At 36.2% G+C, this 25263-nt stretch overlaps 1 protein-coding gene across 1 annotated transcript; it reads left to right on the top strand.

Annotated features, from left to right (window-relative positions):
* Positions 1-757: 757 nt before the first annotated feature.
* On the top strand, positions 758-12777 carry LOC144968694 (electron transfer flavoprotein beta subunit lysine methyltransferase-like). Its single transcript, XM_078907277.1, has 4 exons — positions 758-804; positions 3677-4298; positions 6691-6821; positions 11373-12777. Exons 2-4 carry the CDS (start codon positions 4108-4110, stop codon positions 11729-11731), a joined length of 681 nt encoding a protein of 226 aa, XP_078763403.1. The 5' UTR covers positions 758-804; positions 3677-4107; the 3' UTR covers positions 11732-12777.
* The last annotated feature ends 12486 nt before the right edge of the window (positions 12778-25263 follow it).

Below are 25263 nucleotides of genomic sequence, written 5' to 3'. Positions count from 1 at the left end.
CCCCGCGAAATTGCGGGCTTTTTACTAGTATATATATATATATATATATATATATATATATATATATATATATATATATATATATATATATATGCCTTTTTCACCCAGGGTCAGGGTATAGCCCACAGACAAGCAGTTCCCATCCATTCTCTATCTTGACCTAACTGTTTTTGTTTTGTTTTGTTTTTGTTTTTGTTTTTTTTTTTTTTGTTTTTTTTTTGTTTTTTTTTTTTTTGCTTTTTGTTGTTTTGTTTTGTTTTTTTTTTTTTTTGTTTTTTTTTTTTGTTTCTTTTGTTCTTTTTATCTCGTTCCATGCCTTATCAGCTTCTTTACTTCTTCTCCATGTTCCCCGTGGCCTTCAATTCGAATGTATAATGTTTTACCGATTTTACCTTATTTATCTCAAAAATGACAAAATATTAAATTACAAAAATGTGATCAATCGTCACAAAAAAATGTCATGTTTGGACAAACCCGACGTGTATATATTTGCAGGTCTGATCATTCTCATTGTTTCGGGCTCATAAATAGGCTTAAGTGCGCGTCGTTGAAATGGCAATACTTTCAATCCATTATCAAATTTAACTATGGAGTAGGCATCGGGGTAAGATAAAGATCTGAAAAAGTGGGTATGAGAAAGGTGCTAGACAAAGCAAGAAAGAAAAATACAAGATAAAAACCATCCCAAAAAGTCAGTCTACCTCTATACCATATTTAACCATTGAATATCTTCTAACAAGGGAGCGCACTGTCAGAGAAAAATAATGTACGTTTGTAAACAAATAAAAGCGTATACGGCAGACGGTAGTGCTGGGTCGAGTTTGAAACGATCAAATCGAGCGGGTTTTCGATCGAGTCCTCTAAAATCGAGTCGGTTTCGAGCGGGTTTCGAGTCAGTGACGTCATCGAGCAGTGATTCGTTTGAAAAAAAAAAATACGAGCATCTCGTTTGCCACAGGAAACTTCACATACCCCTCCCTCTCTTATGTCTGTGGCTGGCTTGACTGCAGCTGGTTATGATGGGGGCTGCCAGATGGCCTAGTTCAAAATTGGTTACTAAGAAACGCTTTTCTATTATTATTCATTTTTTAAAAAAATCTTTTATTTTTTAAAAAATGAAAAGATAAGTTTATCCAACTGTAGTCGATTGTTTTGTTAATCAAAACCAATGAGTTTTTCAAGGGAGTCAGAATGCTTGTGGTCTTTGGCTATTTGGGGTCAATTTGACTACTTGGGCAAGAAGAAATCTGGCTGTCTGGCAGCCTTGATTATGATCGTCGTCGCATCACACACACACACACACACACACACACACACACACACACACACACACGCCATCAGTTGTTGATGGTGAAGGGTTGAGACCCCCCCCCCCCCTCCCACACCACCATCATCCCGCTGTCACCTTAACATTTCATATTTATGTCGCGCCAAAAGTTGTCGGCCGCCCCCACCTCCCATAATTTGTCACTGGTCGTCATCGCCTCTTGTGTGTGCGGGAAAAGGTCGTGCCTTTCATTTCATTATTTGAAAAATAAATGAACAAGAATGGTGTGTTTTTATTAGGTAGGTAGATAATAATAATATTTAGCAGGTTCCACACCCAGACACCCACGGATTGCCCGGACACGATGATAACGATGCCGACGACAATGGATGACGATGATGATGATGATGATTATCGTGTTTCTGTTTTTAAAAAATGAAATACTTTAGCAGGTTCCACCCCCACCCCCCACACGGATAGACCGGACCCGAAGATGATGATTGTGTATTGCTGGCTGTTACGGCTGTGATGAGGATGATGATAATGATGATGATGACGATGGCGCAGATGGTGATTATTTGTTCGGTCGCTCAGTGGTACGGTGTCTCTTGTCACAAAATCAAGCCTTGTCAATGGCCGAATGAGTGACAGTGATTGTTGAAAATTGTGATCCAGACGTTAAGTGTAAGGCACTTGACTCAGGTGTGAATGTATTCTTATCTTATAAGCAATGACGGGTATTGTAAAGAGCTTTAATACAAAAAGACTCCAAACAGCGATCGGTACCTACTGTACGAAATGGATGTATGGTCGATATGGTGTGCCGGAGGAATAAATTAAATTAAATATTGTGAAATTCATTGAGTATGGTAAATCCTTGGAAATGCGCTTTGAACTAATACACCTAGACAACTCCGATTCCAATATAAACGACTGATTAATGTTCCCATATATAAACTATAGTTAGCTGAAAATCTTTCTTTGTCGGGACTCCAAAAGTATGGAACGAATTAGACAAAGAAATCAAAGGGGTCTTTTAGGAGCACTGATTGATTTTAGATTGATTATTACATTGGAATGTGTTGATATTTATTTTATTCCTTATTATTAGGGTGGTGGTGGTGGTGGTGGTGGTGATGATGATGATCCCGCTGATATGATGGTGATGATAAATAAATTAAACATAATTCCCTTTATTCATCCCATAGGGGAGATTCGTCTTTCGGGTCTATTCTAAGGGAAGACTGGAATAACCCAAGCGACAGCCGCAGTGCAGCGCCGCAAATTTAGTTAGGGCAAGGTGACTTGCTCAAGACCACTCAGCGGCGGGTGATCGAACTCGGTACCTTTCGGGTGCCAACCAAAGACCGTACCGCTGCCCTGATGATGATGATGATGATGATGATGATGATGATGATGATGATGATGATGATGATGGGAACTAACAAAGAATACACAGGCATCTAAAATTGAAACATTCCATATTCAAAGCTAATGTTTTACTTTTAAAAATTGAGCTTTACAATATCCACTAAATGTGATCAAATCGCTTTGTAAAGGGGTCCCTGGTCAACAGCAACATTTAATATGTAGGACGGGACATGCCGCCTGTTAGGCGATATTACAATTTTTCAGACAAAGACAACGCTGTTAACGGCCAGGTACTCATTTTACACCTGAGTACGGTGAGAGAATGTGAGTAAAGAGCCTTGTCCAAAGACTCAACTATGCACTGAGCGCGAGGCTCGAACCAGGACTTTCCGATCCGAACGCGGGTGTCATACCACTAGACCATTATAATGCACTAGACCCATGGCCGACTAGAGTACTATAGGTACGTCATGACTAGACCACATAGCCGCACTACTGTAGGAGTGTTCATTGATAGATGGATGCGTGTGTGTCATAGAAATAGCCTTAGTGTGTGTGTGTGTGTGTGTGTGTGTGTGTGTGTGTGTGTGTGTGTGTGTGTGTGTGTGTGTGTGTGTGATAGTCAAACTTGAGTAGGTTTAATGAAGACTTGTCACACACGCGTGATACACCTATACGAATTTCCCTGCCACCCAGACACACTAACATCTGACAAGGAGTGAGGGCTGTGGAAGAACCACAGACTACCGTGTGCAAACGTTGGCGATTGGTATCGGATGGCAAACTGTGATCGTTTGAATTTGAAATGATTCGAAACACTCGTTACCCCTCCGCTCGCTCGGATCCTGATCGTCTCAAGCTCGTCTCACGTGTCAAGATCGTCTCAAGCTCGTCTCAAGCTCACAACCCGCCTGATCGTTTTAGTGACTCGATCGTTTTACTGACTCGCTCTTCCGGCATTGAGATCGGACACTGACTCGTTGACGCTGACTCGATCGTCGATCGGGTAAAAGCGATCAAATAACCCAACACTAGCAGACGGTTTTCCCATTGTATAAGTATAAGTTAAGTATAAGGCTACCGGTGAAAATAAAAAAAAATAAAAAAGCTACCGGTGAAAGAAGTATTCGCAATTCACTCTCAGTCAGGACATTTTTAAAACTAGACTTTTGAAAAATCCAAATGAATTAAACACGGGAAACGTATTCAAACCTTATCTCATGATTTATGGCTCCCGACTTTTAAAGTTAACTTAAAGGTAAAGACTTGTGACTTGTGCTAAGGAGGGGTAGCGGCAGGACATCACCATTAATATAATCATCATCTTGTCATGATCATTATCAATCCACACAAAAAACCCTCACATTTAGCTTTAGTCTTCGTAGCCGTTATTCTTATTATGAATATCATGATTTAAGGTTGGAGATCTGTTGAATTTGAATGATAAGGCAAGGATTGTTACAATTACAATGCTAAATAAATCTTTTCTCCGACGCTTGATCCGGCAAAATACAAAACTGACTCGGAAACATCTTACTCCAGAGCTTGGACTTTATTTGATTACACCTGAGTGCCATTTGTGGACTGCAAATGCCTTTGATTCCCCCTTTGACGACCCGTTTTGGGCCTTTTATTGGCCTGGTGGACAAGCTTTGACAAGGTCAGTGTATGGTTAAATTAATAGTTAGAAGTCGCAATTCCTTATTATCTGGTAATAATTTCAGCTTCAAATGGTTTTCATTTCCATCAAAAAAGTAGTAACAGGCAAAAAGGATTTAAAATTAAAATTGTCCTTCTTTATCTTCTTCTCTTCTTCTTCTTCTTCTTCTTCTTCTTCTTCTTCTTCTTCTTCTTCTTCTTCTTCTTCTTCTTCTTCTTCTTCTTCTTCTTCTTCTTCTTCTTCTTCTTCTTCTTCTTCTTCTTCTTCTTCTTCTTCTTCTTCTTCTTCTTCTTCTTCTTCTTCTTCTTCTTCTTCCATTAAGGCCAAAGCTTCAGGTTGAAGATTGTATGGCCGATTTTTCAGTAACAGGGGTTTTAGAGGGAAGCAGGGAGCGATTTTTAAAGTCATCAGTAGAAAGGGCTTTTTACAATTGGTTAGTCGGGAGTTCCAAAGTCGGATTGTGGAGGGGAAGAAAGAGTAAAGATGATGATTTGTTCTTGAGTGGGGGATTTCAAAATGCTGAGTTTCTTGTTTTATTGTTGTTCTGTTTCAAATGGCTATCTAGTTGGAATTTCGAGTTTTCCATTCTTTGCTTTGTGGAATATGAGGAATTTGTTGATGAAAGGTCTTTCATGTAGCAGTTTCCATTGGAGATCGTTTATGAGCTGAGTTACTCTCATATCCTGCTCATAGTTTCCACTGACAAATCTGGCCGCCCAGTGTTGGACTTTTTCTAGCTCATTGATTTTTTGTGATGTGTGTGGGTCCCACACTGAGCTACTATATTACAGTATGGGCTTGGCGTATGTTTCATAGCATTTCTTTCTCACAGATTGGGGGCAGTGGCAGATTGTTTTTTGAGGAAGGTCATTGTTCTATTTGCCTTTGTAGCTGTATTAGCAATATGCTTCTTCCACTTCTACTTCAGGGTCACGCCGAGGTAGTTTGCATTCTCCACATATTGCAGGGCTTTGTTATGGATTTTATAGTGGGAGTCTGCAATTTATTAAGATCTTGCTGTAGTATGACAGTATCGTCCCTGATTTTTATTTCTCTGTACAGGAGGCTGTCATCTGCGAACATTTTCAAAGTGGACCCCGGAGTAGTCCTTCTGGCATATCATTGATGTAAATGAGAAAGAGGAGTGGCCCGAGAACAGTGCCTTGGGGTACTCCTGACTCAACTTTTGTTGTCTTTGACTCTTTGCCTTCAACAATTACTTTTTGAACTTTGTTACTCAGAAAGGATTCAATTCAGTTGGTGGCATTGTTAGCAGTCCCGTACTGTTGGATTTTCAGAAGCAGACTTCTTTGATGGACTTTGTCGAAAACTTTTGAAAAGTCCAATGGGATTGTGTCTGTCTGTTCTCAATTTTACAGTGTTTGCTAAAAGTCAAAGGAGGTTATAATAGCTGTGTTTCACATGATCGTTGAGGTTGAAATCCGTGCGAGTGAGAATGTTTTTTCCTAGGTGGTCCATAATTGAGCTATATATAATGTGCTCTAAAATTTTGCAACTCACAGATGTCAGTGAGATTGAACGGTATAGTTTTCGGGAAGTGTTTTGTCTCCTTTTTTTAATATTGGTACGATGTCAGTCTGCTTCCAATCATTTGGCACAACTCCTAGGTCTACTGAGGATTGGAATATATAGTACCGGGGAAATCTCATTCACACAGTTTTTGAGAAGTCCTGCTGGAATTCTGTCTGGTCCAGTTGCTCTTTGGGTATTTAAGCCTTTCTGGTCACAGGAATCTGACAGCCTCGAGCCATAGTGAGAGAGAAAGAATGAAGATGGCTTATGCATCTCCTTTTAACTAAAAATCACCAGGTCCATGATTTTTAGATTCTAGATTTTGACCGGTCCATTGAGATGTGATATTAGCAAAGTCATAAATTTGGTAATCTTAAGCAGAATTGGATAGGTGGGTATCATAAACATAGTTTAAGAGTGCTGGACAGTGTTAGTCGGTGACTTTGGTCCTTTGATCTCAGTAACAGCCGACTGCCGCAGGGTAATTCCTCAAGCATCTGGCAAATTTTCCCTGTCTTGGGTGCTGTATTTTATGCAGTGTTATAAAATTATACCAGAAAGGTATGGGTGGTTTTGAACAAACTATACAGTAAAATTGTTTTTCTGCCAAAGTCCCAACCATGGTGGTATAATGAGGTGAGCAATTCAAGTGATTGAAGGAAAAAGAAAGTCAAAATAAATCTACTTGAAAAGGTGGCTCATACCTTTAAATTTTTGTTTCACTGCAAAACTTTCTTCATTTTTATTTTTGCCAGATGTACATATACGCCTGACTTTTACTTCTCTACAAACTTCTCATCATGAAATTGTGATTGCTCAACATTTAGACATATATGTTTGTTTTTTTTTTAAATTCCAGATTCATCTTTGATAATCCACTACGATTTCAAAACAAAACAATTCTTGATGTGGGCAGTGGGTGTGGGTCTGCTGCACTGGCATCCAAAATTGTTGGAGCAAGAACTGTCATAGCTAATGACATTGATTTTGGTAAACTACTGCGACTAATGTCCCATTTTTTTTTTCACCTTATCATTCTTTTTCTTTACCATTCGGTCTACGAATTATTTTTGAACTATTTGTGACCAAAAAGAAAAAGAAATTACTTCCAATGCTACTTTCTTTAAACGAATATTCAATGTAAATCTTTTTCACTACCCATTCAGTCTCAAAGAACACTTAAGATCATAAATGTTTCAAAGAAAGTGTTAATTAGAATGAGACACATTTAGTGAAATACAATGCAACACGCATTCGTCGAACACATTTCCGACAAATTCACAGGTTCAATGAACAAGGACAGAATTCCCAAATTATGTCCCTCATTGTCTTAGTAAATTTTTCATGGCATCCACAAACGGTTTTGACGAACTAAACTTAATCTTAGGGTCAACACACCGGCCACTAAAAGAGATTGAGAGATAGGGCAGAGCAAGTTCTGTTGTGCTTTTGTGAACTTATAGCTTGAAACTGACTTTTTGAAAAATAATCAAGTAATAAAACAAGAACAATCCGAAAAAAAATTTAATTACTGTAATTGGTATTCAAGAGCTCAACCAATTGAATAATCTAATTCATTGGGCACCACTAACAACAACTCACTTTTCATTTTTTTTAAACTTGTGATAACCGTCTTTGAAATGTGACATTCATTTTTGGTCTGTCTCAGGAATAGCAATCTTAAGTGCTTGCCTAACCCAAAACAATCAGACCCACAGTGTGTGAGTATTTATCACAATATGCTGACACGCTAATGAAGGAATTCTATTGCGACACTTGACAACGCCATGCTTATTTTTCAATCGCCTGTGGCAACTACCGGATAGCCATGGACTCAGGTAATAGTGTTAGGAAGGGTACGTGTGTGCAGACAAATGCCTTTCCCCGCTCCATTCTTACTGTTATTTTTATCCCACGTGCCGTGTTGTATGGCGTGGTGGTGCGTGTTTTGTTTTTCAAAGTGAGTAACTCAGGAGTGAATTATATTCTTTTTTTTGTCAACAAAAAGATATAAATCTAAGAGACCAGGATGTCCAAACATTGAGATCGTATAGAATGAGCTCTTTTTTTTTTTTGTTCTTAGCCAGCCATTTTTATTAGTTCTCACTAAATTTTATCTGCTCTGTGCTGTGTTGCGAGTGATTTGCTTGATGTTTTAGATAAAGGTTCTGTTTCTCTTCTGACATTGTTAGACCTTTCGGCGGTGTTTGATACTATTGATCACGGTATTCTCATTAAACGACTTAATATAACTTTTGGCTTGTCTGGGACTGTCTTGCAGTGGTTTGAATCTTATTTAGATGGCAGAAAGCAACAGGTTATGATTTTAGATAAACTTTCTCGTCAACATACATTGTCTTTTGGTGTTCCCCAAGGCTCTGTTTTGGGTCGAATTCTTTTTGTTTTGTATACTTCTCCATTATCTAATGTCATCACTGGTCATGGGCTGCGCTATCATCTCTATGCAGATGATACGCAACTTTATGCTACTGATAAAACTTAAAATCTCGAAAATATTGTGAAACGTGTGGAAGAATGTGTGACAGATGTGAAAGAGTGGATGGATGCAAACAAGTTGAAAATGAATGAGTCAAAAACAGAAGTGATGATTGTGGGAAATAGAGGGCAGTTGAAGTTGAATGATGGTCTTGAGGTGTTGATTGGGGTGAAAAGATCAAAGTTTCAAAGACTGTGAAAAATTTGGGTGTCTATTTTGATTCAGAAATGAGAATGTCAGCTCACATTTCTGCTCTCTGTAAATCTTTATACTTTCAGTTGAAGAAAATCAGTTCGATCCGTCAGTATATTGCAATTGGAACATGTAAAACATTGGTTGTTTCCCTCATTTTTTCGAAACTAGTTTATTGTAACTCCTTGCTTGTCAATTTGCCTATTAAACAATTACAACTACTGCAAAACAGTGCAGCAAGATTAGTTTTTGGCAAAAAAAAAGTTTGATCATGCAACCCCTTTGTTGGCCTCTCTCCACTGGTTGCCCATTGAAAAGCGCACATATTACAAAGCAGCGTGTCTTGTTTATAAATGTTTGACTGGTATAGCACCGGCATATCTCACAGATCACGTGGTCATGTGTAAATTTGAAAATTACACTTTAAGATCATGTAATGACCAAGCGAAAATTTCGGAAAAAAGATCAAGAACAAAATTTGGTGATAGATCATTTGCTTGTTTCAGCCCCAAGATTTGGAATGAACTACCACGTGGTCTGAGGGAGTGCATGTCTTTACTTACCTTTAAAAAGAATCTCAAGACACATTTTTACTGTATTTGTTTTTATTGACTCTATGAATCCTTGATTTGGTTATGAATTATTATTATTATTTTATTTTTTTCACTTAAAATTGATATTTATATTGTAAAGTGCCCAGAGCTTGTGTTTTACACGAGAATGAGCGCTATATAAATTGTATTATTATTATTATTATTATTATATTATTATTATTATTATTATTATTATTATTATAAACGTTAAGGTCGCACATAGTTTGTGTGCGGCAGATGCTATGAACATTTTAACTAAGTGATAGCATCAAACCTATACTTCTACTTGTTACATTGGACCTCAGGTACAATGAGTCAGTGGTCAGTTCTTATACTCAAGATCTGTTTGAATATAAGATACCATAATCAGTATGAATATGAAAAAAAAAAGAAAAAAAATGAGGATTTATAGTGGATAGTATTTGATACTTGATCATTAAATGAGTCCTGTTGTATCAATATTAACTTTTCAAGGCAACTGTAAAATTAAAGAGGACAATCCACTCGGGGTGGGGGGAGTTTTCCAATTCGGACCCTCAATATCGCTCTCTCAGCTCAATGACTTATAGTGGCCGCATAATTGTGAAAATATCTGTTGCATATGTTGCAAACACCATTCATCTTAATTTTTAGATAAAATACTTGTCCATTATCCATTTTATTTGTATGTTTGGCCTTGATTTATGGGCTCTAGTCACTTTTCCCAATCTGGACACCCTGTTTCCAATTGTAACACCCCGTTGTGCCAATTAGAACACCCCTTTGACAATTGATATAAATAATAACGTGAAGTTGAATGTAATCTTCAATTTGATTACAAAAGTAGATCAAATGAACGTTTCGGGTTTCCCCTTTATCAACAAAACAGGATGATTGAAACACCACAGATGAATGAGATGATGTGGTAGTGGCGTAGTCACTTAATTAATTAATCTTCACTTAATTAATTGCACACTTTTTAGAAATAACTAGTATTCTATTTTAATTCGTGCTTCCTTACAAAGGAGCATAATATTTCCTGCCAACCAATGTTTTGTTTATTCATCTTTACTACGCCACTACCACATCATCTCATTCATCTGTGGTGTTTCAATCATCCCGATTTGTTGATAAAGGGGAAACCCAAAACGTTCATTTGATCTGTTTTTGTAATTAAATTGAAGCTTACATTCAACTTCACGTTATTATTTATTTCTTCGAGCTTTGAGCAGCAACATTTACACTTTGACAATTGAGACAATTGCAACTAACTTTTCTTAGTTTGAGCTAAGATGGATGTAAACGAGCTTACCTTGATTTGAGTGAATTGATTTCATTAAAATCAAATATAAAGCCAGTTTCTCTATGAATTTAAGCGTTTATAAGAAAAGAAAATGATTAATGATTAAGCAAAAAAAAATTGACTAGGCGATCTCAAGAATCAGTGACGTCATATTTTTTTTTTTTAACAGTCTACGATAGTGGAAACTTTACGACGAGAGGAACTTCACTCTTAATAATTATTCAAATTGATTGTTTGCATAGAAAACCATTATTTTATTCTGAAGAATCTTCAAATTAATTAGTGAAAACTTTTAGAGTTAAAATTAGAAACAAATAAACGACAAAACAAAGCAAATCGAAAGAGTCATGTTTGCAGTGCAACAACTGGGGGTCTGATTTGGAACAACTGGATGATATGGTGGGAAACGTTTCCAAGATCTATTTTAATAAATAATTTTTTAATCAAAATACAAAGATATACTTAACTGATTGGTTTCAGATGTTGGAATGCAAAAATTTCAAAACGAAATGTAAAAAAATCCTTTTCAATTTTACGAATTTATATTGGAAATGTTGCTGCTTAATATAGCCATTTCAACTGTAAGAGGCCTCGAATTTGTGAAAACGTGACGGGAGAAGCTCGTACCTGATCTTCCGAGTGAGACAGATTTTAAGAGACAACTTATTTAATTAAATAACACGGAAAAGCTCTGGAATTGGCTTAAATATATCATGCATTTGTTTATAGCTGTGTTAGATTGGAACTCAGCTCTATGTCATAATTCTTACTAAAATTAGGTGTTAAAATAGAAAATGAATACGGAGGTGAGTCTGAATTGGAACACTGTCCGGATTGGGACTCCCCACACTATTCATGATCATGACAAAACTGATTATTTATTAGAAAAGTATTCACTTGTTGGTGAGATTGATGATAATCCTTATTTTGCTTGACAAACCAAATTTTCAACCTCTATGCTTTTCTTGTTTTTTCAGCGGCTTTAACAGCGATTGAAATGAATATCACATCAAACGGATTAGGAAATATCCATCTCAACAGTAAAAACTTGCTATCAGGTTATTCACTGGATATGAAATTGGACTATATTCTGATGGGAGACATGTTTTACGACCCCGACTTTGCTGATTCAATCAGCAACTGGTTGGAGAACTCTGTTGATTTTAAAACAACATCTCTTCTGATAGGAGATCCAGGAAGACTGTCTTTCAACAATCATCCAATGCAAAGATTCCTTACAAAAGTGGCAGAATATAATTTACCAGAAACTTGTCAGTTGGAGAATAGTGGCTTTACTCATGGTTGTGTTTGGGAATATAATGGGATGTTTATATGACATATAAACCTGTGCAGATTCAAAAAATTTGGAAGGTTGCTCTGATCTTGGTATTAATAATCAGACTAAATTTTTATGATAGTCACAGAGTTGAAAGTAAAATGTGTAATGGAGGACAGCTATACAGAGGTTACTAATTACACTGCTTGTTTCTGTCAATTTTGCAAGTTTTCGCCGGAGTTGGTTATGAAGTTAAAAACACTTCCAAGGGGTCGAGGGGGAACAATACTGAAAAGTTAACGGAAAAGACAGGGAAAAGTAAATTTTTACCCATTGATTTATATAATCAAGACTGCTTACAGTTTTAACAGTGTAAGAGTCACTCTGCTTTTCTTTTGCTTAGTTTTTCACATATTTTATAAGATTTACTTGAAAGCTAGCAACCAGTTCGTTAAGGCTACATCCCCCTTTCAATCAAAAGACACTATCCATCTTGAGTATTTGATGAAACACTGTAATTATGGAACATCTTAGTCATCAGGACTATCAATGATTTTATCTTGCAACTGTCTGAATATTTATTTGTTAATTACACGTGCAAGATATCTTATTGTCAACCTCAGAAGGATGTCTATTTTCCAATTTTTGAATCATAAGTCATTAATTAAAGGTACATATTGGTGTTGTGCTTGCGAAAAATTTCAAGTTATTAGACAAGGGAAATCTAAGTAAGGAAATATAAATAGACTACTTTCATAATTATAAGAAAATATTATATTATTACATGAAAGTAGCAGATTATTATGAGAAGTGTTTTATTGCAGAGTAGGTCATGGACAATGACCATTGTTTTTGTGATGCCGCATCCTTTAAATAATCTTTTTCCAATACTATATTTTCATTTATACCTTTCAATGTTTAAAGATTCTTACCTTGGAAATTCCTCAACCCCTTTCTCCACCCTTTTCCCATTCCCTTCTACAAATTTCAAGTTTGATAGTATTCTATATATTCAGTAAATTTTTAAAACTTTACATGATATACCTTTCTTTTTTTGGTTATAATTTTGTATTATGTGTACATAGAATAAATTGTATTTCAATGAGTATTTTATGTAACTTTAAATCCTTTTATTTAGTTATTTCTGGGTGGGACCTTGAGTGCCCATGGTCGGCAGAGGTTACTGTATATTTCCTTTATCCAGCCATAACCTAAAAAAGCATAATGGTCATTGTTAGGCCAGCACCTTACCAAAAAACTGAATGTATTTGGCAGTATTGTAAGAAAGCGGTTTTCTTTTTGTCAAGTCTGTTTGGCTGTACGTATCTCAGCGTATTTTTTCATACTTTCCTCTATAAATGCATGTATTGTTATGGTCTGGTTGCACTGTAGCATGGACTCCTTGCATTTTATTACGGTACGGTTGAACTACGGGTGGTCAGGAAATTACGATTTATTAGGGTTTGGTCGCCATGAGTCTTGGTTGTATCACACCTACAAAGTCATTTTCTTTCAAAGTTTGACAAAATAATACCTTCATGGAAACATTAAAATTTACAATTCATTATAATGACACAAATTCAGCGATGATCATTAGTGACGATTCAGTTGAAAAGTGCAAGGGAGACAATGGTAACATCTAATTACAGATATGCTTGCTTTAAAAATGCAATTCTTCTTTGTCTTACTTTTTCTTGGTTCTACATGTAATGCTATCTCATTTTCTTCCTTTTTACTGGCACTGATATGACCTAAATATGTGGCAAGTTCTGTAGAACCAATAAAAACAAATAAAACATTTATTTATTTATTAGGATTCGGAGTGTTGTTCAACACCCAAAACTTGTGACCAGATTATTCAACACCCAAGTCGTGTATGCCCATGTTAAGAATTAGCTACCCACACCAAGAATTCACACATCTGTACACATTTGGAATTTAAATTAAATTCACAAATCTGCTTTTTTATATATATTTATTTTTTCGAGTGTAGTAATTTGGATTGTCTTCTGTTTTTGTTTTTGTTTTTAAGGGTTTTACCGCGCTTGCAACATATTAAGGTCATATCAGCGCCAGTAAGGAGGAAGAAAATGGGATAGTAACAAGTTCTAGAATTACTATTAAAGCACTCGAGAAAAGGTAAGACAAATGGGATTTGGTTCAAATAGGAAACATGTAGGTTCCAAGAGCACACTGTGAAAAAGCTTGAGCTTTTAGAAAGGGCAATATCCACTTAATGTGCTCAAAGTACTTAGTTTGAGATCTCCTAAAAGTCTCATCCAGACACAAGCACAGGTCCCCACTCAAATGTTTACAAATCATAAATATTATGTAAACAAAACATAACACGGTGCAAAACAGAGAGATGATTTACAAGGAAAAAAAATAAAAACTCCCAAAACTATCTATAGATAGTATGCACTTAGCTAAGAAGCTAATAACATTGCCATCCGGAAGGATAAGGGACCAACACACAAAACTGTGTGTATCCATGAACGTTTATAGTCAGGTTAATACAGTTCAGTGAGCATTACTCATAAACGCGGATGGCAAAAAACAACAAAGACATGAGTGACGTCATCTTCGAACGATCTATACATTTGACTGTTTCCCTCTCAGTAAAGGTCAGGACAAAACCAATTAATCTCATTCCAAGATAAAGACAGAAAGCAAGTTGGAAAACAGATATAGGGTGATAGAAGACACAGTAAGTACCTCCCTGCCGCTATGGGAGGTCAGGAACCCCACACAGAGATTGTCTTCATCTTGATTAGATACGCTTGCTTTTGAAAAGAAAACAATTCTGAATTAAATCAAGAGTGTTATCTCTTCAAAAGGGGGAGCTGCAATGTCTGGGCCGGACACCTCTTAAGGTGCAGGAGATAGAACCCATCGGTGAGTGGTACACGCTCTGCTCCTCACCTACCTACCTCACACTCATTCTGTAGTGTGGTGTCCTCTGTATGTCCTTACATTTCTTAATCTACCCCTATAGCTCATACTTGTTCATAGTGCTGTAACTTTAACACTTCTATACTCCCTCTTTGGTCGGCCTGTGGCCCATGTCTTCTGTACAATCAATCTGTGATTGATTGTAATCATGTATCCTTCCTAAAAAAATTGAGATTTTTAGGGGAAAGGGCTGGTATCCCTTAGTTTAAGTTTAAGGCTCACAGAATCTCTCATCGACACAAATGACCCAGGACGTGATGATCCTCTGTTTATGAAATATGGCCCTTTAAGCAGAAAGAATAACTGAAATAGATAACTGCAAGCGAGGAAACATTGTAAGTGATCTAAGTCAGCATTGAGTGGATCTCTTGTTGGGTTTACTTTCTAAAATGTTCTGGATTGAACACACAGATTTCAATGAATCAATAATATATTGTATGACTGTCCCAGTTCAGAATTTGGAAAAAGCATGAATTATTAGATTACTTTTTGTTTGGTTATACCGATCACCACTTTTAAATCACTCCTCTTTTGAAGAGATTTCCTTTTGTTTCTCATGGCATGCTGGGGAGTCTCTGGTCTGTCTTCCCACCCTAACCTGTATTCCCTGTCAGCTGCATAACATCAGGAGTTGAGCTGCAGATGCATGTTCCTCATATAATTAATTTTTATAGGGTTGAGCCAAGTAGCCTTCATTCTGTCTTTCCCACATGCTCTTTCATTATTGACGGTCGCCCATTCCCCGCCACCTCACAACATGATATCGTTTCTCATACATACATTATGATTCTAAGATTTTTTTTAAGTCGAACCATTTCTAATTTCTGTGTTAAATTTAAATAAAACAAAAACCCTTATTGTACTATGTCAAGGTTCCTTTTCCATGAGTCTTTATTTGTGAAGAGGTAGCTCAGGAGAGTGAATAGCCATAAGTGATTCACATCATTGGAGTGGATTGTAAATAGCCATAATCGGTCAGTCTTTATGTTCGTATATGTACTCGCATGATAATAATAAAAGTATGCGTGCCTGGATTTTTGGACAAGAAGTACCGAAGTAAATTCCCTTGAACATAAAATACCTGTCACAAACACCATTACTCCATTTTAATTCATCAAATCAGTGTAGCAGATAAATGTTGCCACCCGTATATATGTTTAATGCATTTAAATAGCCAACAGAAGAGAAGGATCAGTTATGAGTAATTTACTTGTCCATTAGAAAACATTTCTCAAGGATGAACATAATTATTATGATGAAGAGCCATCCCTAACACAACCCCACACAACACAAATGCTGCGTGTATCTTCAATACTGAAGCTGCAACAGTATAAATTAAATTGGGTGGAGGACTACTAGTCAAGTAGATTTAAGCTTTTAAAAAAAATAGGATAACCGGGATGATATTTGGTACCAAGCTAAATTTAACATTTTGGTTGTACACTTTATGCTGATTATCATAGGGAGCGTTCACATATTACGTCATCAAAAATTTGCCCTTTTTAGACCCCCCCCCCCTCCCCCAAGTCATCACTTGTCATCATTGACCTGACCCCCCCCCCCCCCCCCCCCAACAGATGATGACGTCATCTAATTTAATAAAAACTAAAAGATAACTTTAATTTCACAATATTTATTATTCGTTTTTCAAACCATAAACATTGATTATCAACGTTTGATAAAACACATTCAGACATTTTATTAATTTCAGAAACTGTTGATAATTTATGTTTTACGATACAATGGGGACATAAAATTTAAATTTGCAAAGATAAAATCTAACAATCATTATTTAAATTAGGCTACTTGGTGCAGGTGCTATTAAAAAAAATTCAGAAAGTGTAATTTAAAATAGTATAGGAAGCAAATTATTTTATAGCATATTAGTCTTTTAGTGGAATGAATTTCTGTTTCAATTTCCAAACATAAAATTAATTGATTCAAAAATGTTTCTGCCTTGGACCTCTGGCAATGTACTATAAATAGTATCATCAATCTCATCTTCATCGTCATCATTTTCTCCCATTTGCTGTTCTTCATGTATGCCGCATTTTCGTGAATGGTCTTTCATTGCTGTGATCGAGGAGTGATACAATGAACATTTAGGGCAAGTTCGCCTTTTGAGAAGTGATACCCCTTTCCCATTTTGTTTCTTGAGAGATGGGCAATACTCATCATAGCAATTTATCTTTAGCTGTTTTGAAAGGAACAAACTTTGAAATAGGCTTAATTTGCCTATTTTTTGATGACATCATCTTGGGTCTGACCCCCCCCCCCCCCCATGTCAACACATGTCAACATTTGGTAGACCCCCCCTCCCCCCCTAGCTGATGACGTAATATGTGAACGCTCCCATACTCAAAATCTACCGGTCCGTTCATAGGAAAAAAAATTATTGATTTATATACTCCCTCAAAAACTTTGTGATGGTCCGTTTTTAATATATGAGTTATCAACCTATTATTATGCAAATGGATGATACATGTTTGATTGGTGGAACATATTTATGTACCTACCAAATAAGCTGAGTTGCTTATACAGTGGTCTTTGTTTATAATTTTTACTATAAATTTACAATTAAAAGCACTCAAGAAAAAGTACGACAAAGGGGAAGGGTTCAAATAGTAAATAGGGAACAGATGTAGATTCCAAGAGTACACCATCAGTGTACTTAGTTTGAGATCACCCAAAAGTCTCCTCCAGACACAAGCACAGGATTCCACTAGGAGAAATACACTCAAATGTTTTTAACCCATTATATATATTAAAGCAGAAAGCACCTTGTATAGGGGATAGAAGACACAGCGTGACTTCCTGCCCACCATGGGAGGTCAAAGACTCAACCCAGGAAGACACAGCAAGTGACCTCCTGCACAACATGGGAGGTCAAGAGACCCCACACAGGGAAAGGTTCAGGATCTGAAGTTAAAGCACTTAAGAAAAAGTGGGACGAAGGGGCTGATTCAAAAAAGGAACAAGAGTCCATGAACAATCTATCAATGATTCAATGTGTCTATTTTGACATTACCTAAAAGTCCCATCTCGGTACAAGCAAAGGATATCGCAATGAAGGATACACTCAACTGTTTACAAAGTATAGATTTAAAACTAAAAATGAATATGGTATAGAACAGAGAGATTATTTACAATTTACAAGGGGAAAAAATTATCTCTAAAAATAAGGAACCATATATATTCAACTGCCTCCCTCCTCCTAGCTAAGGGCCCCTGCCAGAACCAGGGGAAAAAAACGAGCAATGCCAAAGCAGAACAAAGACGTGAGCTACATAGAAAGGGAATACTAATAAAGGGTGATACAAGACAAAGCAATAGTGACCTCTACACCCATCTTAGGAGGTCAAAAGACCCCACCCAGAAAAGAAAAAAAAAAATGGGCATTTTTATATATTTCTTTAATTGTCATATATCATTACAATCATCACTCAACAAGATTTTTCATACATAATTTTATAATCAGTAAAGCAAGCAAAAAATAAAGTAAAGGAGCCTGATCACAATTTTTAGTTAATGAGCTGGAGAAGAGAAAGCGTTGCTGATTTTTATTGTCGAAAGCATTAGCTGATAGTATTTTTTACGCCACAGAAAATATTTCCTTAATAAATAATAACGGTAAGGTTTAACTGTGCATGATACGAAATGACTCATGGTTGCCTTCTTGTTTGTTTTAGGGGCTTTACTGCCCTTGCCACACATTTGCGTCATTTCAGCACTAGTAAAAAGGAAAATGTAAGAAGTAGATCCAAGAGTGTTATGTACTTGAAGCTATTCTGAAACCACTAAAAAGTCCCATACTGACACTACCAGAAGGGATACACTTGGGTGATTACAAAGCAATAAAATTAAAGCCTAACTTCGACATAACTAATGTAAAATGAAGAGATGATACAAGGGGGGGGGGGGATATCCATCGGTTGTTTATCACTTAGAAAAAGACTCCAGGTAACCCCTAAGCTAAACTATTCCAGATCAAGGACACAAAGCCACTTGGTTAGGACGGATATTTAAGTTGGACAGAAGAGAGAGAAAAGCTGTTGGCCCATCTATGAAAATTCCATTAGCCAGGACGGGTCCAATGTTCCCATATAGTCTAGAAGGAATTTTACCCACCAAACAGTTGTCTTCTCAGGAGTCCTTGAACTTCATATCATTATTGAAAATTACACAATACAAAATTCTATCATTCAGCATCAAAATAAAGAAAGCTATGATCACCTGCACTGCCTCATCACATGCATTCTATAAAATTGGAAGACATAAGTGAGCATTTTGTCTTTTTTTTTAAATCTCCTATCCCCATTCCTTTAATTATTATTTTTTTATTAAGTCTTTAAAAACATATTCCCAATAATACTTTTTGAAATTTCAAAACTTTTTTGGAATAGTTTTATAAATGGTCTTACCGGATATAAATTGATCTGCTTTGATTCATACCAAGACAAACAAACGCTGCCTTTCGACATACAGATAGCTCATTTATTTTACACGAGAAATGGGGGGTTTTATGTTCTTTCAAATGTTCATAAATTTCTGGATCTGCAAGGCAGAATTTAATCTATGAACAAGTCAAACAGACAATAAATGTAGAGGGTTTTCACAATTGAATTATATTAACTTCAATAACTGACCATAAATAAAATCAATTAAAATAATACAGTGCACCTCGAATACAGTGAAGTCAGCGGAACTGAAGGTCACTGCTTGTTTTAACTGATGTGTTACTTTTGATAATACTATACAACGGATATAACCTTATGAGTTGTTAAAGTTGGTAAAAATAAATGTATTACTCCCTTGCAACATTGCTCCCACAAACACAAGGACACTCGTAGAGTTGACACTTAGTGACAGGGTTAATGGTTCACCCTATCTCCCTTCCCTCCCTCAGTGCTGTCATATCAGAAATGTAATCTTCTCACACCCATAAGTCCCATTTTTCTTCACACCTCACAACTTATCCTTCGCATACACACCCATCCTACCTCGAGCACACAGTACAGCCATGCAAAGAGAGACAAAATCATCCCATTACAATGTGACAAAAAGTCGCTTCCGAGACATTGGCATTGAGTTGTGACATTTGTTTTAAAGGTGTTACGGGACTTGCACCACTTTTATGCCATGTCAGTGCCAGTAAAAAGGAAGAAAATGGTATAGTAAAAAAATATAGAATTACAATTAATGTACCCAATAAAAAAGGAAAACAAAGGGGAATTAGTTCAAATAGGGAACAGGTGTAGATTCCAAGAGCACACTATCAGTGTACTTAGTTTTGAGATCACCTAACATCCTGACAAAAGCACAAGAGGGACACTCTCAAATGTTTACAAATCATCCATATGTAAAACAAAAATAATACAGTGCATAACAGAGAGATGATTTACAGGACAAAAAATATTATCTCCCAAAATTATACTTTGGCCTGTTTCCCTCCCAGCCAGGACGAGGAAAAAACCAAGTAATCTCATTCTAAGACAAAGACACACAAAAAGAATGTTGGAAAACAGATATAGAGGGATGGAAGACACAGTAAGTGCCTCCCTGCCCAGTATGAAAGGTCAGGAACCCCACCCAGAGTCATGACATTGCCATGCATTCACAAACGCGCAATGCTTCCATCCCTACCAGCTACTTTTATAATGTAAAGTGTCTGCCAGACAGTGGCAGTGTGCAGTAAAACTCACTGAGTTCAGAATAATTTTTTTTTTTGAGTTTTATCTCCACTCTACACGCTCTTCACAATGTGGATTTCAGTACTTTGTTGTAATTAAAGTGTGTGATTATGAGTTTTGTTGAGTGGAAGGTGGCTTAAATAGTGTCAAATAGATTTTTTTAAACAGGGATTTTTAAAGTATTCGTAGAATCCAAAGTTTCGTTGGATCCCAGGTTGCTGTATCCGAGGTGCACTGTAGTAAGAATATAATAATAATAATAATAAATCAACAATTGTGATGCAATTCCAAATTGGTTGAGCTTTTACATCAATCCACCAGCTTCTATTAACAATAATTTCTTTTTTTCTTTTCTTTTTAGAGCACAGCGGTGCTTTTTTTTTTTAAAAAGAGAAAATGGTGCCAGTTTCGTTATAAGACTAATACTTTAAGCAATGGATATCCAATAGCCTCATTGGACAACGAAATAGGAATTTTATGTCTTCCAAAACTAGTAAAAGCTTGAGTGATTATTCATTTTAAAAAGTGATATAAATGACAAGTATTAAAAAAAAGAAAGGAAGAAAAAGATTGAAATACGTTTCAAAGAGAGGGTAAAGCTTTGAAAGTGTGTGAAAAATAAGTGGTGATACATACGAACCTGTTATAATGGTTACAAAAAAACATCCTCCCTTATCACTCAACAGAAAGGAAAATTGTTTAATTTGAAAAGTTTTATTGTCTCTGTTAAAGGCAGGTTCGCACTGTACTGTTAAATATATAAGCATGAAAGGATTTATCATCAACAAAGCAGAAAAAAAAAAATGAATACTATGACAAATCTGTACAACATGATCAAGAGGATATTATTCACAAAACATAACAAAGAGGTTAACACTTGTGAAATCATTTTGTAACTAATACCACATTATATTGTTTAAAGTTCCCAAGTTGCTTTACAATAAACTCTTATACCTAAAACTGAAAAAAATAAATAGGGTAAAACTTCATTTTATCTATGAGTTACTTTTTGAGAGTTCAATGGCACTTTCAGCACTGAGTCATACAAATGCCTAACAAATTTCATTACTTAGTATGTACATACTGGAATAGAGTGAATAATTTAACTCTAGCAGTGAGTAGGAAAACATATTTGACAATAAAATCAATTGAGTTGGTTAACACAACAAAGGAAAACAAAACCATTTTTCATCATGAGATTGAACGAGAATTGTAATCAATATTAGAAAAATCATAAAACATAAACATCGCTGGCAGGAATGTTCTAATAATTCTTCATTTTGTGGGACATTATTTTATAAACATTGCTTATTGTGTAGAATCAATACAAAGTCATTGAAAAACAAACAAAAAAATTTACAAAAAAAAAAAAAAAAAAGAAATAGAAAACAGAACAAAGTGTATACATCATTGTCACTGCTATATTTAAGAAATAAAGCATCACAGTCAGAAACATTGTTTATCTTTGAACGAAACTTTATGAGCTAAGCAGAAATGATATTCAATGTGCATTTACTTGGCAATGGAACCATATATATGTTGTTTGTTCTTAAGGGTTTTACGGCGCTTACAACACATTAAGGTCATATCAGTGTCAGTAAACAGGAAGAAAATGGGATAGTAAAAAGTTATAGAATTATAATTGAAGCACCCAAGAAAAGGTAAGACAAAGCACACTATCAAAGTACTTACTTTGAGATCACCTAAAAGTCTCATCCAGACACAGGTTCCAACTAAGAGGGATACATATGTAAACAATACAATACAGTTCATAACAGAGATGATTTAAAAGTAAAAATATATCATCTCCCAAAACTTTAACTATACACTTGACTGTTTCCCTCCCAGGGCCTGGACAAAATGAAGTAATATCATTCCACGACAAAGACAGAAAGCATGTTGAAAAGCAGATGTAGGGGGATAGACGATACAGTAAGTACCTCCTTGCCCACTATGGGAGGTTAGGAACCCCACCCAGGAACCACATATTACCATCGCCATAGGGCAAGGGAACAAGTAATTTAACTAACATTGTTTTTGCTTTTACAATTATACTCTTAAATTAACATTTTAAAGAAAGTGAAACAAAAACCATGGAAAGAATTTGCAAAATATCCAAATCCAAGACCTAATGAAATAAATGATCACAGCATATCTGAAAGCGAATTCCAAAAGTACATGCTAAAGGCGCTATAGCGAATTAAAAGTTCTCAAAATAAAATTAAAAATCATAGCTCATCTAATGGTATAGTGAACATGTTTCTTGACTTAAGTCTCTAAGTAAATTTTCACACATAAAATTTGATCTAGTCAACTTGAGCTTGGAGATTTTTCTTCACTGTAAAATATTTAGAAAGGGGTGGGGGAAGGCATGAATAATAATATTAATCTTTTGTATTCATGAATCGTTTGTTTGTTTTTAAGGGTTTTACGGCGCTTGCAACACATTAAGGTTATATGAGCGCCAGTAAAAAGGAAGAAAATGGGATAGTAAAAAGTTCTAGAATTACAATTAAAGCACAAATGAAAAGGTAAGATAAAAGGGGAATTGGTTCAAATAGGGAACAGATGTAGATTCCAAATGACAAATGAAATTCTAAACCTATTTGAAGAAAGACGAAAATGCAACAGAGGGTCTGCAGAATACCAAACATTGAACAACCACATTAAATCCAAATGCATCGAGGCACAAGAGAACTATCTAGACTGGAAATGCTGCGAAATCGAAAGAGAATACAAACCCAACCCCCAACAAGCTCACCAAAGAATAAAAGAACTATCAGGGAAAAGGAAAAGCAAAGCAGCAGGAAGTTGTATCCAAAACAAACAAGGGGAACTGCTATTTGAAGAACAACATATAGAAAGCCGATGGGTAGAATACATAGGTGAACTGTACAATGATCCAAATAGAAATGAACCACCACTGAAATTCAAAGAACCATTAAGCAGACCAAACATCACCAAAAGTGAAATTGAACATGCCATGGAACGAATGAGGGATGGTAAAGCAACAGGCCCTGATGAAATATCTGTAGAGGTATTAAAAAGCCTAGGAGATCTAGCAATTGATGAACTTCACATATTATTCAACAATATATACAACACTGGGAAAATTCCAGAAGATCTCTGTAACTCTATTTTCATAGCAATACCAAAGAAAGCAGGTGCAGTCAGATGCGAAAATTTTAGAACTATAAGTTTAATAAGCCACATCAACAAAATACTGTTGCGTATAATTATCAACAGGCTAAGGAATAAGATTAACCCCGAAATCGCAGAACAATATGGATTCCAACCTGACAGAGGGACAAGGAACGAAATATACCTCCTCCGTGTTTTAAGTGAAAGAGCTATACAGGTTCAGACCCCACTATACCTCTGTTTTGTCGACTACAAAAAAGCTTTTGATAGAGTACGCCACGAAGAAATACTAAAACAACTGCACTCCATTGGCGCTGATGAGAAAGACCTCAGACTCATGCAAACATTATACTACACCCAGCAGGCATCTATCAAAATCGGAAACTCTACAGGAAATTCCATTCCTATTAAGAAAGGAGTCCGTCAAGAATGTGTTGCCTCACCAGATCTGTTTAATCTATACCAAGAAACAATCATGAGGGCATAACTAATATGGAGGGAATAAAAGTAGGAGGTCACAACATAAATAATATAAGATACGCAGACGATACGGTACTCATTGCAACATCAGAAATCCAACTTCAAAAGATTGTTGACAAAGTGGTAGTAGATAGTGAAGCCAAGGGAATGGAAGTGAATATCACCAAAACGGAATGCATGGTAATACAGAAAAACCCAGAAAACAACAACACCTGCAATATAACGATTCACGGCGAGCAACTTACCAACGTAGAAAGTTTTAAATACCTAGGTTCAATAGTGACAACAGATGGAAGATGTAACCGAGACATACGAGCAAGAATAACTCAAGCCAAACAGGCCTTCATGGACCTGGGAAACATTTTGAAAAACAAACAGATGTCGTTCGGGATTAGATTCCGAGTCTTGAAGTGCTATGTGTGGCCAATCTTGTTATACGGATGCGAAAGCTGGACTACAAATGCAGAAACACAAAAGAACATTGAAGCTTTTGAAATGTGGTGCTTGAGAAGGATGCAGAGAATATCGTATACTGCACACAAAACGAACGAAGAAGTGCTAAAACAAACATACCAACAAAGGAAACTAATGCCCTTAATAGCGGATCGACAACCTAACAATCCAAGAGCTGTTTGAAAAAGCAAGAGACAGGGAGGAATGGAGAGAGATAATTCATGCAGTATCCGAAGCCTGGACCAGGCATGGAACCTAGAAGAAGAAGTAGATTCCAAGAGCACACCGTCAAAGTACTTAGTTTGAGATCACCTAAAAGTCTCATCCAGACACAAGCACAAGTCCCAACTAAGAGGAATACGCTCAAATGTTTACCAATCATATAATATAATATGTAAACTAAACATAATATTTCAGAGAGATGATTTACAAGGAAAAAAACATCATGTCCCAAAACTATAACTATACATTCGACTGTTTCCCTCCCAGCCAAGGATCAGGACAAAACTAAGTAATCTCATTCCAAGACAGTGACAGAAAACAATTGGAAAACGGGTATGGGGGGATAGAAGACACAGCATGTACCTCCCTGCCCACTATGGGAGTAGTTGTTGTTGTTTGTTGCTTTAGGTCTCTTCCAACACAATTGAGGTTATATGAGAGACCGTTGAAACAAAAAAAACAAGCAATCTAACAAAAATAGTACAAATGTAAATCAAAATCATAACTAAAGATATCATAAGCTAAATTATAAATAACCAAGAACAAACAGGCAGAAGATTTACAGAAAAAAAAATATCCCCTGTCAAAAATACAATCACAAACCAAAGAAGCAGGATAGGCTAGTAAAGAGAAGAAGAAACGACATCACTATCG

This window comes from Berghia stephanieae, chromosome 3, assembly GCF_034508935.2.
Source record: "Berghia stephanieae isolate SIO BIC M18660-M18661 chromosome 3, UCSD_Bste_1.3, whole genome shotgun sequence".
Taxonomy (NCBI): Eukaryota; Metazoa; Mollusca; class Gastropoda; order Nudibranchia; family Aeolidiidae; genus Berghia; species Berghia stephanieae.
The sequence above is the reverse complement of the archived record's forward strand: the minus strand, read 5'-3'. Positions and strand labels throughout refer to the sequence as shown.

Bases quoted from the DNA above. Each gene is read 5' to 3' on its own strand.
- LOC144968694 (XM_078907277.1), top strand. From the start codon at position 4,108: ATGCTAAATAAATCTTTTCTCCGACGCTTGATCCGGCAAAATACAAAA. The intron at 4,299-6,690 runs GTCAGTGTATGG...TTTAAATTCCAG, and splicing joins GGTGGACAAGCTTTGACAAG to ATTCATCTTTGATAATCCAC. The intron at 6,822-11,372 runs GTAAACTACTGC...TTGTTTTTTCAG, and splicing joins AGCTAATGACATTGATTTTG to CGGCTTTAACAGCGATTGAA.